At 64.4% G+C, this 15,072-nt stretch overlaps 1 protein-coding gene across 2 annotated transcripts; it reads right to left on the bottom strand.

The window, feature by feature from the left end:
- Window positions 1-4,757: 4,757 nt before the first annotated feature.
- ECEL1 (endothelin converting enzyme like 1) lies at window positions 4,758-12,432 on the bottom strand (the record flags this gene model as incomplete). Of its 2 annotated transcripts, none has more annotated exons than XM_079924426.1 (17): window positions 4,758-5,229; window positions 5,703-5,779; window positions 5,965-6,060; window positions 6,437-6,502; window positions 6,820-6,944; window positions 7,128-7,195; window positions 7,775-7,826; window positions 7,903-7,961; window positions 8,255-8,352; window positions 8,554-8,628; window positions 8,868-8,966; window positions 9,364-9,586; window positions 10,265-10,389; window positions 10,579-10,671; window positions 10,749-10,859; window positions 10,963-11,031; window positions 11,647-12,432. In XM_079924426.1, the coding sequence occupies 17 exons, from the start codon at window positions 12,430-12,432 to the stop codon at window positions 5,130-5,132; spliced, it is 2,322 nt and encodes a 773-aa protein (XP_079780552.1). In that variant the 3' UTR covers window positions 4,758-5,129. The 2 variants fall into 2 exon arrangements, with proteins under 2 accessions (XP_079780552.1, XP_079780551.1); XM_079924425.1 differs by having other exon boundaries at window positions 8,249-8,352.
- Between the last annotated feature and the right edge of the window lie 2,640 nt (window positions 12,433-15,072).

Consider the following 15,072-nt stretch of genomic DNA (forward strand, 5'->3'; position numbering starts at 1 on the left):
ACAGGGAAGTAGCCGCCTGCAGACCTCTGTCAGCAGTGCCCGCGATGCTTTGGTCCCGCAGAAAGGTAAGAGGGTTTTTTATGATCATTTATGCAAAGTAGACAAGGAGAGATGCAGCTTCACAGCACCGTGTGCCAGCAGCTGGGGGACTCTGAGCTGCCTGAGCCCAGTGAATCAGCCCGAGCCGCTGCCAGAGGCTCCCAGGTCCCGGCGCAGCTGAGGTCGCGGAGGCAGGTGCCGCCTCTTTCCCCTCTGTCCCGGTGAGCTCCTGCTGGACGGCAGCCTGGCTGGCAGGGGCCCTCGAAGGGCTGGAGCTGAGGGATGAACGGCGCATGCCCTACAGGGGGCACCCCCCACCCTGTGCGGTAAGGCAAGCAGGGCAGGGAGGAGGCCTGGATGGGGCGGGCCTTTGTTTAGGACAGCAGACCACAAGGCAGAGGGCGAACCCAACCAGAGACACGGGGCAAAATGAGCGACACCCCCACACCGGTGGGAGGGACCATGACCAGTGGAACCTGTGGGACGGCAGCTCAAAGGTGGGCTGTAAGCGAGTGAGGGCTGAGAATGCCACCCGGGCCAACAAGGAGCCCCCAGATGAGCCACAAGCCATGTCCCGTGAACAGCACTGGGGACAAAGGCTAGTGTCGGGCCTGGAGGGGAAACGGTCTGCAGGGTCGGGAGCCTGGGGTCCCCTTTGACCTCACGAGGCAGGGATCGCACCAGGACACCAGGGCTGGAGGCCAGCTCACCTGAGGGCTCTGAGGGAAAGGCCAGGCCAGGGTGCAACTAGCTTTCCCCGAAGGCAAGGGGGACTCGGGACATAGGATCCCAGCCCCTGGCGGTTTGTGAGGCCAGGACGGTGGCTCTGCTCTCCTGCTCGGCCTCAGGGTGAAGCACACACAGTTGAGGTCCCGCTCAGCAACCTACCGTCCAAACTTGGGATCTCCTCCAGGAAGAGGGAGGCTATAGAGCGAGGACTTCTTTGGGGAGGATGGGCTGAGTTTCATATCGTTCTGAAACCTTCAACAATCCTATGAAGGAGTTATAAATAACGTGCCGGAGGCCTGCATTTTTCTGGAAAATGTTCCCAAGGACTGGCTCTCGTGGTCACCTGCTGTGCAGTGACAGATACCCTAGAGGCTGCCTGGCTCCAAGGTGGAAAGGGTCTCAGTTTCTCCAGAAGTCCCCTGGGACCCCTGCAGGCTGGGGTGGTGACAGGTGTCTGTGTCGCCTCGCAAGGGAAGCAGGAAGGGGAAATGCCCTTGAAACAAAAATGGATTCTAAGGGGTGGGAGGTGGCAGAATTCACATCCATAAGAAACGACCCCTCCTCTCAGTCTCTCCTGGGACGTGGGGTGGAGAGGGGAGGCATGACTGCCAAGGTCCCGCTCAGTGAGTACCACCCAAACTCGAGTCCAAGCTCCTACACGGGCTGTGGAGACGGGGAGGAAGCTGGGCTCTCATGCTCTGCCGCTGCCCTGTCCTGTCCTGTCTGCTACGGGGTGGCCCGAGGGGCAGCCTCTGGACAGGCCTGGAGCTGGCGGGGGGACGGGACATTGCTCTTTTTACTAAATCCAGGGAAAGGGGGTTCCTCAAGCCAGTTTAGGGGAGGGGTGAGGTGCCCTGAGGGGAGAGAAAGAGGCAGTGAAAGGGGCCCCGCAGGAAGCAGACCTGCAGTGCTGTCTCTGACTCCACCTGCCCCCTGGGGAGGGAAGGAGTCAGGGTGCTGCCCAGCATGGGGGGTACGGGGGGTGGGGTGGGAAGGAGGAGGAGCCCAAGCCCCCTGAGAACCCACCCCAGAGGTATTTGCTCATGGACGACCCTGGAGTTCCCAGCATACCTGGAGTGAGGGCTCAAGCCATTTAAAAAATACTGCGTCTAGGGCTCCTCGCAAGCCGGGCTCCCCAGGGCGCTGGGCACCGGGGTCAGCACAGAAGCAGCCACGCGGGGGGCAGGAACTTGAGTCTGGGCCCCACTGAACTGGTTAGAAAGGCTTGCGGGACAGGGCTGCTCGGTGACACCTTGATGGTACTGAGGACTCTGTGGGGCTCTCACTGCGGAGGCAGCAGCTGTGCAGTCCTGGGGGCAGAGGAGCTCAAGCGCATCCACCACAGGCGGGCCCCCCCTCAGACACACCCCGGGTCTGCCGGCGATGCTTCTGGGGTCCAGACAGGGTGAGAGGGAGGATCACTCGCCAGGGTCACCCAGCAGTGACCCCCAGGCTCAAGGCTCGGGCTCAAAGCCGTGGGTGGCAGAACCATGAGCCCCGTGCACGAGGGCTCACAGGTGGAAGCTCAGGTGCTGCTGTAAACCATCCCCGAGCTCCTTTCCTTCCCCGCCGCCGTTACGTGCTTAGTTGAAGAGTGCTTTCTGTCATCCCAATAAGCTCCGCTCAGAGGATGACTGCTGCGCGGTGAGCCACCCCCGGGGATGGATGGAGTCAGCCCCGCAACGACCTGCCCTGAGGCTGCTTCTAGCGTCACTGCGCACCGGAAGGGCCTTCACCGCTGCACTCACGACCCCTCACCCACACAAGGGAAACTGAGTCCACGTGGGCAGCTGTGCTGAGCCGGGTCAAGTCCTCACCTCAGCAGCGTCACAGTCAGCGGACCCTCAGCTCGGCTGCAAGTGCAGGGCCTGGGAGACAACGAAATGGCCAGCGTCTACGCTGCATGCTCGGTTTCCTAACAGAACCTGTTGGGAGGGGATGCTGAGTGCAGTATGGGCACCCGGAGCTCCAGAGGACCCGGCAACCAAGACGCGCCCATCAGCTGCCACGAGCAGTGTGACCCTGCACAGGGCATGGGACTCCCCTGAGCTCCCTGTCTGTAAGAGGCGCTGTCTCTGTCCTCTGTCCAGCCTCACTGCAGTGAGGATGCTCTCAGGTTCTGTCTGGAAAAGCATTCTGGGAACCAGTGGGTGACACACATGTCGCCACCGTGCCCTGCAGGGCCACCCCGTGGCTCCGGGTTCCTTGGCTGTCTGAACTTCATGGGCCCTAAGGGCCGGGACCCTGTCCTTGGTATGCCCTTGGCTTGCGTTCCCTCTGACCGGCTGGTCTCCCTCGTCCTCCCCAAAGATGCGAGGAGCCCTGCAGCCCCGGGTAGCAGTGACATCACCACCATGAGCCCAGCAGGAATCCATCAGGCGGAGGGGTCTCTGGTGGCCTCACAGCCTGTCATCCGCAACCCTGCTAGAAGGGTGGGTGGTCCCCAGCTGGGACACACGCTGGGCATCAGGCCCCGGGCCAGCAGCTGAGGCCCCCAGGCTTCCCAGCTTCCAGCTCGGGACAGTCTCGAGGCCAGGAACCCCATGTCCTATCCCAGGGGCCCACATGCCCGACCCCACTGGCCCCCTCCGCTGGGCACAGACGGAAGGGGGAGGAACTTGGCCCCAGGGGTACCTGGGCTTCGCTGCACTTCCTGCTGGAGTCTCACACTACAGGTCCCCCAACCCCAAGGCCTCCCCTAGGCTGGCAGGGAGACGGGAGGGATCAGTCTTGGGTGGAGCTGGGCAAAGCAGGGAGCCGGGCCGGGGACCAGAGGGCTGGGACTGATGACTACGATTCCAGCCAGGATCCCAGGCCAGAGGGAGGGGGTGAGGGACCGCATGCAGAAAGTCCCCAACCAGAAGGTGGGCGGCAGGTTGAGACAGGGAGCTAGACTGTCTTTCTGCCCTCACTGCCCAAAGGACATGTTATGTGTGTGCCCAGCCCAGGGGGAAAGAGGCTTCAGGAGGAAACCAAGGAAGATCCATAAACACAGCACCTCTCGGGCGCCCTGAACACAAGGGCCCTACCGCCCCCCCGACAGGCAGCTCTGAGCAGGGCTCTGCGCCCTGGACTGATGAGCGCAGCCTCTCCCGTGGTGTCCTTCTTCGCTCCTGCCTCTTCTCTGCGGAGCCCCACCCTCCGCTGTGGCCCGATCAGTGTGGCAGGTGCGTTTTCTGTCCCCACTCCCTCAGGTTGGTGCGTCCAAGGCTCAGATAACAGGGACTTTTTAAACATCACTCAAGGCTGAGAGGCAGACAGACATCTGAGCATACAGACGGGAGCTGGACCGGCAAGAGGTTCACCCCTGCAGCGGGAGATGGGGACAGGCCACACCTACCGGGCACTGCTCAGGGAGTGGCTGATTTCTCGAGGCCACCCCTGAAGTAAGAGAAACAGACTGGAGCAGGTAGGGCCAGCAGCCTCAGCCCTGCAGACGCCTGGGATCCCCCAGTGGGGCTCCTCCCTCCCACTGCCCTCCCACCCAAGATAGAGCAGCACTTCTCCTCCCATCCCACCCTGGGCCACGCCTGCAGCTCCCCTCGGCACCCTGCCCCCACCACTCCTCCCCTTCTCTCTTCTCTCTGGAGGGGACGCCTGGAGGCCACGCATCACCGGCCCCCTTTCTCCAAGAAGCTTAGCAAAGGCCTAGCCTGGGGTGATGACTGGCTAGGGGACACTGCAGAGACTCCTGCAGGGCGGAGGGGGCACCACTCTGCACAGTCAGGAGAAGTTAAGTCCCAGCGTCAGGTTGGGGTGTAGGCCACTGGGCTTGGTGTTCTGGCCCCCATGAGACGGGTCCAGGGGCACCCTCAGGACCGTGCAGGGGCCTCGGCAGGACTTTGGTGGAGGGCGGCGTGGGTGCTTGTTGGGAAAGACGAGAGCTGGGGAGGTGGGACAGAGGCAGCCCAGCCGAGGCCACCAGGAGGGGACAAAAAGGTCTTCTCTAGGGTCTCATTCTGTTAAGCGCCTGAGCCTCCCCCGGGAGTTCATCCAGCCCCACCTGCTCGGGGGCCCCTGAGGAGGCGGAGGCAAGAGGAGAGCAGCTTTATTGACCTGACTGAGCAGCGAGAACACAGCGAAGGCGGGGCCTGTACAATCCAGCCTGGGCGGGGGTCTGGCTCCCAAGAGCCCAGTCTGGGGACCTTAGCATCTCTCCCCCAGGCCCTCCTGGAGCCCAACTTCATCCCTGTTCTGGGGCCCTCCTGAAGTGAGGGACAGTGACTGGGTGCTGGGTCCTGGGGGGGCTGGGGAGGCGGATGGCACCCAGAGTGGACCAGAGCCGGGTCCATGCCTGCCCCGGCCGCCAGCGAGAGGCAGTCCGTGCAGGGAAGTGGGCGCGTGCAGGTGGGCAGCCAGGCTCACCACACAGAACACTTGTGGGCAGGGTTCATGGGCGAGTCCTTGGGGCAATGGAAGGCCCGGCCGAACTCCTCGAACTGGGACACGCTGCCCAGCACCCTGGGGCAGGGGAGAGACCCACAGAGTGTGTGGCACAGGCCACCATACCCCAGCTGTCCCTTCCCGCCCCGACCCGCTCCCAGCGCAGACACAGGAGGGGGCGAGGCCCAGGCAGGCAGGTGGGGGTTCCCGCTCCCAGCGCAGGAGGGCGAGGCCCAGGCAGGCAGGTGGGGGTTCCCGCTCCCAGCGCAGACACAGGAGGGGGCGAGGCCCAGGCAGGCAGGTGGGGGTTCCCGCTCCCAGCGCAGACACAGGAGGGGGCGAGGCCCAGGCAGGCAGGTGGGGGTTCCCACCCCGACCGCTCCCAGCACAGACACAGGAGGGGGCGAGGCCCAGGCAGGCAGGTGGGGGTTCCCGCTCCCAGCGCAGACACAGGAGGGCGAGGCCCAGGCAGGCAGGTGGGGGTTCCCACCCCGACCCGCTCCCAGCGCAGACACAGGAGGGGGCGAGGCCCAGGCAGGCAGGTGGCGTACCTGTAGTGCTCAGGCGCGTGCTTGTCGGTCAGCACCTGCAGGTAGATGGACTGCGACCGCCGCTTGATGCACCAGTTCTGGGCCAGGATGGGGGCGGTGGGGAGGAGCGGGGACGTGAGGCCGGGCGTCCACTGACGAAGCCCTGCACGCTAGGCCTCGATCCCCCACCAGAACCCACAGGGCTCTCGGAGGGGTGGCTGATGGGAGATGGGCTGGAAGCCGTGCCCCCCTCCCCCCTCCCCTACTGGCCCCCCCCGCACACCTGGGCAAAGGCGATGAAGAAGAGCTGATTGTGCGTGTACTTGAGCCGGTGCAGCGGGTGCTCGGGGCCGTGCTCGCGCACCCACTTCTGATAAGCCTGGGGGCGCAGAGCATGGAGCTGCGGTGCCCACAACGGGGCCACCTGGCACCCTCCACTCAGTCAGGCCCTCACCCGCCCCAGCTCTGCACACCACCCACCCTGCTGAGCCCCCCGGACCCCTGCCTTCTTCCCTCCCCAGAAGGCTAACCCCAGGCAGGTGCCACCCCCTCCAGGCAGCCCTCTTTGCTCTCCTGGAGGGCGGGGGGCCTAGGACTCCCGCTTCCAGTGGACCCTGTGCCCAGCACAGCACCTCCCCTCCAAGACCAGAGCTCAACAGGATGGGGAGGGAGGGATGACTAGGTCTCTAGCCCAGTCCCCAGTGCCCCCCACCACTCCTCCCTCAGGGATCGAGGGCCAGGCAGGGGCAGCTCACATAGTAGGCGAGCTTGAGGCCGCCCATGTCCGCAATGTTCTCTCCAAGTGTGTGCTTCCCATTCACCTGGCGAGAAGGGAAGAGGTTGGAGGCTGCCCAAGGCCCTCTGGTCTCCTTCGGGCCTTGCCTCTCTGGGCCCTGCCTCCACCCACCTGCCCTTTCCCAGAGGGTTTGGGTAGGACTCCCCCACTTTGTGCCCCACGTGCGTGAGTCTGTGCGAACTCATTCTCTCGCCCAAGTCAGTGTGCACGCAGACCCTGGCGGGTGTGCACGGAGCTCGGCGCTGGGTTTGTTCAGGCATGTGAGCGTGCATGGAGGTGTGCACGCTCCTAGTCTGCGCTGGCCAGGCCTGAGGGGCCCAGGGGGCAGCGAGGGGGCCTCACCCGCTGGTTGTAGACGGTGAAGTTGTCGTAGAGGTGGACGATGCACTCGGCCTTGCGCAGGAAGCGGCTGTGGGAGTCCTCTGTCCACCAGTGCAGCAGGTTGCCCGAGCGGTCATACTGGCCCCCTGTGGGCAGCGGGTGGGGGCGGGCCGAGACTGGCCTTCACCGCAGAGCCCGGCTGGGCACCAAGGCCCTCCCCACCCACCAGCCAACAGGCACAGGGGAGCCACGGGGCTTCCATTGGCCCTCACCACCCTGCCCGCCACTGCCTGTCCTCCGCCACCCCTCAGGCCGCCCGCAGGCCTCACCCCAGTCATCGTAGCCATGGGTCAGCTCATGCCCGATGATGGTGCCGATGCCCCCGTAGTTCAGAGACCTGGGCCCGTGGCAGCAGCGTCAGGCCCCAGCCTCGCCCGCCCTCTGAGAGCCCCGCCGAGCTGCTGCCCAGGCCTCAGGAGGCCCTGGCCAGGCCACGAGGTAGCCCAGGGAGGCCAGTGACTGCACGGTCCCAGAGCGCTTGTGCCTCAGCTTCCTCGTGGGGTACGTAAAAGGGGCCAGTGATACCTGTGCAGCTGCCTTTTAGGAAATAACATCTAACAGAGCAGGGCTGCGGGGAGGAGACAGGGTTGGAGGGAGACAGGAGGGAAACTGAGGCACCCCACGTGGGATTTGGCCTTTTTCCTCATCGCTAGGATTGTTCCAGTTTTGCAACACCCAAAAAAGCCTCAAACCAGGTAAGGGCGACTCAGGACATTTAAAAGAATGAAAAAAAAAAAAAACCTACACCTTTATCTAAATAACCAAAGATGAAGTGGGACTATGGGGACCCAGCGTTGCAGCTGTCATGACTGCGGTGCCCAGCCCAGGCCTGGGGCCATCTGAGCAGTCCCCACCCACCCCGCAGACACGGCCACGGCCGGCCGTAGCTCTGGCTCACGCCAGGTTCCCTACTCACTGCGGAAAGTCAGGGTCGTACAGCGTAGGCTGCAGGATTCCAGCGGGGAACACTGCAGGGAGGCCATGGTCAGCGGGAGACCCTCCCCACCTCCAGGCCCTGCCCCTTGTCTGGACACACCCCCTTACCCATCTGGTTTTTGTTGGGTAGATAGTAGGCATTGAGCGCCTGTGGCGGGAGGAGCCACCTGTGGAGGGAGGCTGGGGTCAGCTGGGGGGACCCACACTCCCTCCCCTACAACCCCTACCTCCTAGTCTCCTCCTCCTTAAAGGATGCCCTGGTGTCCCAGCCTACAGTTATATCCTGGGCATCCCCCGGGCTGGTCCCACACCCTGACAGCCCCCACTCGCACCCTGTGCAGGCCTGGTCCTCGCTCCCCACCAGCGTGTCTATGAGGCGTCAACCTCCTGGCGTTGGTAAGGAGCACTGTCCCCATGGCACCCTGGGCCCCCCAGCTGCAGCCCAGGTACCCACGTGGACTTGTCCACCTCCTGCCGGATCTTCTTGACAGAGAGCTGGATGCTGAAACGGATGCTGTTCAAGATGTTCTTGAAGTAGGTCTTCTCGTGGACCTCAAACTGCATGGGGGATGGGCAGCACTCAGCGGCAGGCCGGGGCAGGGCCAGACCAGCACCCAGGAGGCCCCACGCCCTCCCCGCGTCCGTCAGCTGAGGGCTGTGGCTCCTTCTCTGTGGTGGTGGTTGGTCTCCACAGGGGCCTCGGCCACGGGCCTGGAGAAGCCTGAGGGGTCAGGCTGGGTAGGGCAGGGGCAGGCCTACCTCATACTCCTTGTCCACAGCCTCGGGTTTGAGCAGGAAGTCCGGGTAGCCCACCATCACCATCATGTACTGGAGCTGCAGGCGAGAGGGTGGTGAGTGGGCCAGGGCCTCAGGAGATGGCCTTCCACCCCTCTGAGGGAGAAAGCTCTAGGGCCAGCACAGGGCTGGGGCTCAGGCAAAGGGGAGTGCAGGCTGGGTGATGCCAACTCCACAAGAGGCGTCTTTGTCTCTTTTGTTATCCCAGCGCTTGGCACACAGTAGGCACTGACTGTGTGATTGTGGAACCAACAAATGGGAAAAGGGTTCCACGTCACCTTGGCCCGAGCGGCCGCCTTGGTCTCAGCATCCATCCAGTCCAGCTCCTCCAGGCGCTGGCCCAAGATGTACTTGATGTCTTCTACCAGCTGCTGTACCTGCAGGGTCGGGGGCAGGAATCAAGGGTCAACCCAGGAGGCCTTAGCTCTGAGCCCCCGGCACCTGGAGTAAGGGGTACCCCCTAATCATCCAGCACCGCTTCCTAAGCCCAGGACTTGCTGCTCGGCATTCCTAAGGCCATCCCACCGAGCACGGCAGAGCAGGGAGGGCAGGAGCTTGGTGGGGAGAGGGTCCTGCAGCTGACAAACCAGGTAGGCTTCCTGGAGGAGGAAGCCTGGTGAGGAGTAGCCTGGAGGCTCAGAGAGGGCCGAGCCCTTGGCTGCAGGGGGACGTGCGGGGCTCCCCGTGCTCCTCATGCTTGGACCAAGGCCATGCAAGAACTTCATGCCCATCTCAGGACCCGCACCCCGACCCTCAAGGCCAGGGCAGCCTGACCTTGGCCTTGCTGGCAGCCGAGAAGTGCTCATGTACAAAGAGAGCGCCGAGCGCCATGCCAAAGTGACGGTTGGCCTGGCCCAGGCAGACACGGGCCAGCTCCTGTGGCTTGTCGCTGCCCTCCATCTCCCGTGCCAGCTCGTGCAGGGCCTCTCGGAACGGTGGGGACAGGTGCTCACTCAGGACCACCACCACGCGCCACACCAGGTAGTTGTGTAGGATCCTGAGGGCCAGGTGAAGCAGCTGGGTGTCCCGACGGGCTCACGTGCGCGGGCGCCCCGGCCCCCAGCCCCCAGCCCCCAGCCTAGGGCGGGACCAAGCACCTGCACAGGACTGAGGGTCGTTCCAGGTACTCCCAGCCCCAGTCAGGGAGGAGGGCTGGGCCCACACGCAGCAGACCCACCTCTGCCACCAGGCAGAGCACCTGAGGCTGGTGCGGCACGGGCCAGCACTGGTTTCTGACTGGCTGTGGGGTGGGAGAATGGCCACTTGGGGTGACTGCCTGCCTCAGAACTGGCCTCGAGAGGCCTCAGGTCCTTCCCGAGCGGGGCAGAGACCAGGGGGGCTTTCCTCAAGGTGGCCCTGGGGGAGCAGAGTTGCGGCCGCCATTTCCCCTTCTGACTTCAGACTCACTCAAGCCTCACCATCCCCACATGAGGAAACCGCAGCCCGGGAAGCTCACAGCTCTGCCCAGGGTCCCACAGAGTAGGTGGGACAGCCAGGTCTGAACCTGGGGTCTGGACTCCTTTTCCGGTGCTCCTCGCCTGCCTCCCCAGAGTGGGTGGATACCGGACAGAGGTGGAGGCAGAAATTCAAAGCTCTCCAAGCAGATAGGTCTGGGATGCGGGGGAGGGGGGCCTGGGGGGCAGGCGGGTAGCAGGCGGGTAACGGGCAGCTGTACCTGCGGGGTGTGGAGCGGATGAGCTGGGACACCTGCTGCATATAGTCTGTAGCCAGAAGCACCAGCTCTTCATCCTCTGAGAAGTCCTCCTGGAAAATCTGGTCCAGTAGCCACTTCCACCGCAGCTGTGGGACCACGGATGGGGACAGTGGGGTGGGGTGGCAGGGACCACATAAGACAGGGAGGGGGTCAGGTAGGGGCAACAAGAGGACACGTGAGTCCATGGCCCTGGAGGCCTTGCTCGTCCCTGGGGAGGGGACAGCCCAAGAGTCCCAAGATCAGCGCCTCCCCCACCAGGTCTGGGTCACACTCACGTGGGGGGTGATCTTCTGCAGCTGCCCCAGTGTCACCTTGTTGTATATGGAGCTAACATCTCGCCGGAGGTCATCATACTCTGACACTGTGATCTGGGGATGGACGGCAGAGCTGACCAAGCCCCGCCCAGTACTCGCCGCCCCCAGCACACAGCAGTCGCCCTCCTCACGTTGGCCAGCTGCTGCTCCAGCTGCAGGATCTCCTGGGCCTTCTGCTCTACGGCCTCGGCACCCAAGAGGCTGAGCAGGCGCTCCATGAACACCCGGTAAGCTGCCAGGATCTGCACCAGGAGGGGCACGGCAAGGATGCAGTCGGTGCCAGGCCCTGGTCCAGGCCGCCCGGAGTCCCAGGCCTTCCCTGAACCCCATCACACGCGCCCACACCTTCTCACTCTCCTCATCCTGAGCTAAGTACAGGGTCCTCTCTGGCAGGGTGAGCCCATCCTGGTCAATCTGTGGAGAGAGATGGGGGACAGAGATCAACTCTCCCGGCTCCTGCAAACAGACTGAATTCCCATTCAAAAGGGAAACTGAGGACACGCCAGGCATCCACTGTCACCAGCCCGGGGAGCATAAAGACAGTAACCCCTCCCTCATTCCAGAGAAGCCGGTCTAAGCCCACACACCTGACCGGCCTAGCCTGGGGACAGAGGGGGGCGCCCCCCCCCCCGCCTTTCCTCCTGTAACCCTGTCCTCTCCCTACCTGTGAGGGGCGCACTGACACTTGGTCCCCCGCCTCGCAGGCATTCCAGCCCGCCCCAGCCCGACAGGCCTGTCACCACAGCCCATCAGTACACCCCTCCCTCAGAGCTCTCACCGCTGCCAGAGGGCTGGGAAATTGTGGCTCCCGCGGCTCTGCTAAACACCGCAATTACTCGAGGGAAATTACTTGCGCCCTCCTCCCGCGCTCTGCCGGTGCGCGCTCCCTTCCGTTCCTCTACCCTCCCCTCCCCTTCCGCACCCGTCTTCTGGGCGCATAGGGAGTGTGGGGCAGGCCTGCCAGGCCGCGGGACCCCTAGTTCCTAGCCGCTTGTGGGGTGCCCGGTGCGGGAGGGGGGGCGCACTCACACGGATGACGTAGCGCGAGGAGTTCCTGTCGTCCAGACTGACGGTGAGCGAGAAGAGCGCGGCGGCGCTGTACACGCCCTGAGCCTTGTACAGCAACCGGTTGAGGTCCCAGGGCGCCGCCGCCCCCGGGCGCTCCGCTGCGCCACCCAGGTCCCAGCCCCCGCAGTCCTCGATGACCTCGAGCATGGGCCGCGGGCCGAGCCGTTCGATTTCACGCATGTCCAGGCAGGAGCGGAAGAAAGCGCGCACCTTGCGCTGGGCTGCGCCGCCGGGGCCGCCCCCGGACCGCGCCAGCAAGCGCCGCAGGCGCTCCTCGTTCTGCTCGCCGATGGCCGCGATGGTGCCGTAGGTGAGCTTGTCGTCCGGGATGGCGTGGCGCCTCAGCCAGCCGCCGCACGCGAAGGAGTAGAAGTCCTGGCACGGGTCTATGCTGGCGTCCAGGTTGGAGGCCAAGAAACGGGCGGCGCGCGCAAAGGCCTTTCGCTCCGGGCAGCCCTCGGAGCAGGTGGCGCCTCCCGCCGCTCCCGGGCCCAGGTACTTGAGAGCCAGCATGGCGGCCAGGATGGCACAGAGGCCCGCGGCGAACACCAGCCCCGACAGCAGGCACACCTCGCGCCGGTTCCAGCGCGGCAGCCCGGCCCGGGCCCCGGGGGCGCTGCGCCCCGCACTCAGCGGGAAGCCGGGGGGCAGCGAAGTTCCCCGCGCGCCTCCCCCACCGCACCGGCTCACGTACTTGACCTCCTGGAACTCGTCGTAGTGTGCTGTCATCGAATACGGGGCCTCCATGGCGCCGCGGGCACCACTGCGCAGCCCTTGGCGATCTCAGCTACAGGATGCTCCCGGCCGCCAGGCTCCTAGCGGGCCGGCGCATGGTCCCCCCGGGCCGCAGCTGCGGGAAAGGTAGATACAGGCTCAGAAGGGTACTGGGGCTCGACGGGGTCCATGAGCACGACGAGGAAGGGCACAGGCCTAGGTCCAAAGGCTGGAGGCCACCCCGAGTCCCCAACAACGAGTGGGCCTGGGGCCTGGCCTCCCTGCGCCACTCGGAGAATGAAGGAAGGGGACCGCTCAGGCCCCACCATCTACCACACTGCACAGTGGGGTCCTTTAACCTCCCCTCTCCCCGCATACATATGCCCGCCGCAGGTTTGGGAGGCCCGTAATAAAGCAGGGGAGCACCGAGCATGGGGCCTGGCACGTAGCAGGCCTTCAATGAAAGGCTGTTTCTCTTCTCTTTGCATTTCTTGTTCCGGACCTGCTACAGCCAAGGCCAGGTGGGGGGAGGGGAAAAGCGGAGGCAGGGGAAAGGAGGTGCGGTCAGTGCCGTTTCTATGCAGACCCTGAAGCCACCTTCAGCTTTCCGCACGGGAACTAGACGCTCAAGAAAGCGACTAAAGAACCAAACTTCGTCCTCGCGGATGTCCGCAGAGCCATCCCCAGCCCTGTCTTCTCGATTCAATGGCCAGAACGCCCACCAGTCCCGTTCCCAAGCGGCCCGCGCCGGCGCGCCATCCCGCCCAGGATCAGGGAGAAAGCCCCGACGGCCCTAAAGGACCTGGAACCGGTTTCGTCCCCCGTCCTCGCCCTGGGCCACTCCCGGCTTCAACAGGTTCTCCCCGGAACCCAAACTTGGGCGAAGTTTCATCCCCGGCGCAGAGCGAGCTGGCCCCGCGCGCCCCGAGCCCTGGGTGCGGAGCCTCCCGCGCCGCGCAGTCCGCGGAGCCAGAGAACCAAGCCCGGGAGTCGCAGCCGCAGCCTGAGCCGGAGCTGCGAGGACGCAGACAAAGCCTGGAGGCTAGGCGCGGCGGTGGCGGCGGAGGTGGTGGTTGATGTGGCCGCGGCGGCCGCGGGCTCGGGTGCCACTTACCCGGCAGGTGCGCGCCCGGGCGGAGCGGGAACAGAGCGGATCGAGCCCGAGCCGGGGCCGGGGCCGGAGCCGGAGCCGGGGGCAGAGCTGGGCGGGTGGCCGCTCTCTCCGTGCGCCCGCCGCCGCCTCTGCTGCCGTGCCTCGCTGCGCCGCCCGCCGGCCCCGAGGGAGGGGGCGCGCGGGCGGCTCCACCCTCCTCCGCCCGCCCCCCAGCTCTCCCTCCTTCTTTCTGCCTCCATCCCGGCTACCTGTCAGCTCTGTGGCAGCTCGGGGGCGGGGAAGGAGGCTTCGGGAACACGCTCCCAAGGGTCTAGCACAGGCCCTGGGCTCCGGGATTCCAGCCCCGAGAGGAGTGAGGGCCTCAGGTCCCCTCCGTTCCGGTGCTCCCACTCAGGGATGCCTACCAGCCCGCCGGAAAGAGGCTCAAGCTGAAAATAAAGAAGCTGGTGGACCATCCCAGCCCACAGGACGGGAGCACCGTGCAGGGAGGACGCGCTGAAAGGCTGTGGGGTGCGCTGAAATCGCGCCTGTACCGCCTGGCACAGCGCCTGGACCAGAGGGGTTTCAGTAAGGGGCTTTCCGGGTCCTCCCCTTTAGCTCCTGCCCATGCTCAGCCCTCCCCCAGGGACACGTCGGGGTGTTGGTTGGCAGTGGTGGAGGAAGAGCCCCAGAGGCTGCCGCAAGAAGGGGCCGCAGCGCTGAGACCATGCGCCTCCCCAAACCTTGACTGGCCTTGGTACCCACTGCTCTGAAAGCCCCTGGGGTAGGCGGTGGAGTGGAGGCGGGGGACCAACTAGAGACTAATGCAAGAGCCCGCCTTGCAGGAGCCAGGGGGGACTATGAATTTATCCACCCACTCCTTTCTTCTGGTTCAATTTGCTTTCTTAATGTGGGACCTCCCTCCCACGACTCCCAGCCCCTGGACACAAGGCCTACTTCTGCCAGGCTCACTCACCCCTGTACCCACAGGGAACTTGGAGCTTCTTGGATGAATGATACTATCTCTGTGATCCACGTTTTTTCCGTCCTGCCCTACCCATCTCTCTGCTTCCAGCATCCTTAGCAGGGGACCTCACAAAAACACCAGCACTCTCAGGCCTGACGGTTCCAGCTTGCAGGACTGACCTAAACAACCTTAGAGACAGCCCAAGACTGCTAGGGAGCCCCATCTGATAAAAACCAGAACAAGGCACGAAATAAAGGACCCAATACCCTGTCCCCTCCCTGGGGCTGCTCATACTGGCTACTGGCCACTGGCCCTGAGTGGCCACCTCTGCCCCCGTCCTGCCTGTCCCTTTTCTGTCCAACTGTCCACCTCTGAGCTACCCCTCTGGATACTCTGTGCCTCCATCTCTGGCCATCTCAGGGTCCTCCTTTGACCCGCGAGTTCTTCCTGCGTCCAGTTAATTCTACCTAGGGGAGGTGGAATTATGTAAAATTTGGTGATTCCATAAAGGGGGAGGGGAGGGCAGGGCGGTGGCAAAGTGTCTCTTTGTGCTTTTAATCTGCATTTTTCCCTCAATGTTTTTGCCTCCAGGAGGATAATTTTCCAGCCTTTT

Source organism: Stenella coeruleoalba (assembly GCF_951394435.1).
Source record: "Stenella coeruleoalba genome assembly, chromosome: 6".
NCBI lineage: Eukaryota > Metazoa > Chordata > Mammalia > Artiodactyla > Delphinidae > Stenella > Stenella coeruleoalba.